The sequence below is a fragment of the Staurois parvus genome, unplaced genomic scaffold (assembly GCF_062004578.1).
Source record: "Staurois parvus isolate SC_StPar_1 unplaced genomic scaffold, SC_StPar_1.0 ptg000470l, whole genome shotgun sequence".
Classification (NCBI taxonomy): domain Eukaryota; kingdom Metazoa; phylum Chordata; class Amphibia; order Anura; family Ranidae; genus Staurois; species Staurois parvus.
This window is the reverse complement of record NW_028318266.1, coordinates 4727115-4730810: the sequence shown is the minus strand read 5'-3', so window position 1 is coordinate 4730810 and position 3696 is coordinate 4727115. Positions and strand designations below refer to the sequence as shown.

Here is a 3696-nt window from a genome sequence, read left to right as displayed (position 1 = left end):
ATGGATAGAAAACTGGCTAAAAGATGTTATTCAGAGAGTAGTGGTTAATGTTTCATACTCTGAATGGTCTAGGGTTGTAAGTGATGTACCCCAAGGTTCAGTGTTGGGACCCTTACTTTTTAATATATTTATAAATGATATAAGATCTGGGATTAAAAGTACCATTTCAATATTTGCAGATGACACCAAGCTTTGCAGTGGAATAACGTCCTTACAGGATGTCTCCAGCTTACAAGCTGACCTCAATGCTCTGTTTAATTGGGAAACTATGTGGCAAATGAGGTTTCATGTTGATAAATGTAAAATTATGCACTTGGAGACTAAGAATATGCATGCATTTTACATAGTAGGGGGCGTACAACTGGGGGAATCAATGGTGGAGAAGGATCTGGGGGGGTCAGTGGTGGAGAAGGATCTGGGAGTTCTGGTAGATCACAAGCTTAATGATGCCATGCAATGCCATGCCGCAGTTTCTAGAGCAAGCAAAATCCTCTCTTGTATTAAAAGAGGTATAGATTCAATAGAGAGAAATTATTTTACCCCGGTACAAATCATTAGTAATACCTCATCTAGAATATGCAGTTCAGTTTTGGGCACCAATTCACAAAAAAAGAACATTGGGGAACTGGAGAAAGTACAGAGAAGGGCAACCAAACTGATAAGAGGCATGGAGGAGCTCAGCTATGAGAAAAGATTACAGGAACGGAATTCATTCTCCCTTGAGAAGTGGAGATTAAGGGGTGATATGATCTCCATGTATAAATACATAAGAGGTCCATATAGTGAACTCGGTGTAGAGTTATTCACCCTGAGGCCATCACAGAGGACAAGGGGGCACTCTTTACTTCTGGAGGAAAAGAGATTTAATCTCCAAATAAGGAAAGATTTTTACACAGCAAAAGTTGTGAAAATGTGGAATAGACTCCCTCAAGAGCTACATTCTATCCAGCTCAGCAGATTGCTTTAAAAAGGCCTGGATTATTTCCTAAATGCACTTAATATAACTGGATACTAACATTGTTAGGTAAAGTTGATCCAGGGAATATCTGATTGCATCTTGGGGGATCAGAAATAATTTTTTCCCCTGTCGGAGCAAGTTACTTCATGGTTTGCTAGGGGTTATTTTGCCTTCTTCTGGATCAACTGTGGGTATCAGATTGTGTATATAGGATTGTATCAATGCTTTTTTTTGTTTGAACTAGATGTACTTGTGTCTTTTTTAACTAGACTAACTATGTAACTATATTCATTTGTTTTAAGCCTAATAAATTATAATGGTAATACATTAGGCCTTTGTGCCTTTTTTTGTCTGTTTAAACATTGCATTTGAGAACTCCTGTGCCGAGGGGGAAGTATACAGGACCATTATAGTTGATTAGATATTATATCAAAAGCCAAATCTATCAAGGGCTCCCTCTAGGTATCACCAATGTACGGCATTGAATGCCTTCTCATCATCCAGTCCTAGAAACAGAAAAGGCACTCTCTGGGACTAAGTATAATGGATTAAATTGAGTATATCTTTTATACAGCATCCTAGAAGTGAATAGACAAACTCTCAGATTATCAGATTTCTTTTATTTATTAGGATTTTAACTCCTCTTTATATTTTGTCATTTTTGTTGTGGGCATACTTAATATATACTATGTGGACATCCCATTGCAAAGGAAGGAGTTGAGTATAATTTTGGAGCTATATTGTATTCTACTCCATTTGAAAGGCATTCCATAAGATTTTGGAGTGCCTGTGGGAATTTGTGTCCATTCAGCCAAAAGCATTTGTGAGGTCAGGTTTTAGTTGGATGAGAAGACCTGGCTGCCAACCGGTGCTCCAGTTCATTCCATTCCAGGACTTGAAGTCAGGGCTCTATGCAGGCTACTCAAGTTCTTCTGCATTGAAGTTGTCAAACCATGTCTTCATGAAGCTTGGTGTACAGGGGCACAATCATGCTGGAACAGAAAAGGGCCTTCTCCAAACTGTTAACAGTACCATTAACATTACCCTTAATTGGAAACATCACTGGAAAAAATGGTCAGGGGTCCTCAAACCTTTGGCCATATAGTATAGCTGAGCATATTTCTACCATAATGACCCTAAGTCTGATTTTATTTTATCAAAGGCTATCTTAAAATCCTTATTCCTGAAAGTGTATATGATAGGATTAAGCAATGGGGTAATTACAGTGTAAAACAAAGAGAGGACTTTGCCCAGCCCACCCAATTTTCCTCTAGTTGGAAACAAATATACAATGGTTATAGAACCAAAAAATATAGACACTACAATTAAGTGAGAGCTGCAGGTGGTGAATGCTTTATGCCTCCCTGAAATCGATGGAATCTTTAAGATGGTTAAAACAATACAGATATATGATACTATAATAATGGTAAAAGGAGCTGAGACACAAAAGAACCCTATTACAATCGTTTGAATATGAACCCATGAAGGATCAGAGCAAGAAAGCTCAAGTATGGGCTGTATGTCACAGTAGAAATGGTCAATGATGTTTGGCCCACAGTAGTATAGACTGCACAAAGATATGGAATCAAGTAACATAATTTTAAATCCCAACAACCAAATTATTATCACTGACTTCATGCAAAACCTTTGGTTTATTATAGAATTGTAATGCAGGGGCTTGCAGATGGCCAAGTAGCGATCGTAGGACATCACGGTCAACAGAAGGCACTCAGAAACCTCAGCAGTTGCAAAGAAGGAAAATTGGCTGACACATCCGGTAAGTGACATGGTACATCCATTGTACAGAATAATATGAAGAAGGTTAGGAAGAATATCTGTACTTAGCATCATATCAAGCAATGATAATTGTGTAATGAAGAAATACATGGGAGACTGAAGGTTTTTACTGCGATGAATCAAGACCATGATAAGAAGATTTCCAGAAATAGTAACACAGTATATGATAAATAGGAACAAGAAAAACAGAACTCTGATGCTTTCAATATTTTGAAATCCTAAAAGTACAACATTGGTTACATTGTTGTGATAGACTACCTGGTAAGAGAATGAAATACGAATTAAAAATATTAGCAACAAAGCAGCAACTATTAGTTATGCAGCACCATCATCTCCTGTAGCAAAGTCAGAGTAATAGTGATAGTAGAAATACTTTAATAAATGTTTCCAATGACAAATTCATAAAAGTACTCAATACATACCTAAACAGCAATGGCAAAATATAATAGGAGAAAGGATCCTGTCTATGCAAGGTTATAACCAGAGAGATGAAAGGGTGAAATAATTGGTAGGAAAATGATTAGTGTACCTAACACCAGAAATAAAAATTTAATATGGTGCACCTTACCATTCCTTAGATGTGCTGGCTGCATTAGTGCAAGGCACAAGGTCTTCTTTCTTTTTAGTGGTCTTGCAAAATGGTTTTGCCTTGCCAATGTCTTGCTAGAGGAACCTGTCTGAATGACATAATCCTTCTTGTGGTCTTTAAAGTGTATCTAAACCCAAGAACAAACATTTTATACATTGAAGTCTACCAGTCCTTAGATGTTGTTAGCCTGGCGGTAGACATTTTTTCTGTCCCAGGATAGCAACTCTAACTGACTGTGCTTTGTCTATGCAACAGCGGCAATGTCAACTAGGATAGGGAATGGACTAGGACTGCAGAACATGGACAGAGATATGGAAAATAAAGTGGTGGATAAAACATATGCCTTTAGGCT

At 37.6% G+C, this 3696-nt stretch overlaps 1 protein-coding gene across 1 annotated transcript; it reads right to left on the bottom strand.

Annotated features, from left to right (window-relative positions):
• Positions 1-1563: 1563 nt before the first annotated feature.
• Positions 1564-2845, bottom strand: LOC149452611 (olfactory receptor 10AG1-like). Its single transcript, XM_089689224.1, has one exon. It carries the CDS (start codon positions 2843-2845, stop codon positions 2081-2083), a length of 765 nt encoding a protein of 254 aa, XP_089545350.1. The 3' UTR covers positions 1564-2080.
• Positions 2846-3696: the final 851 nt, after the last annotated feature.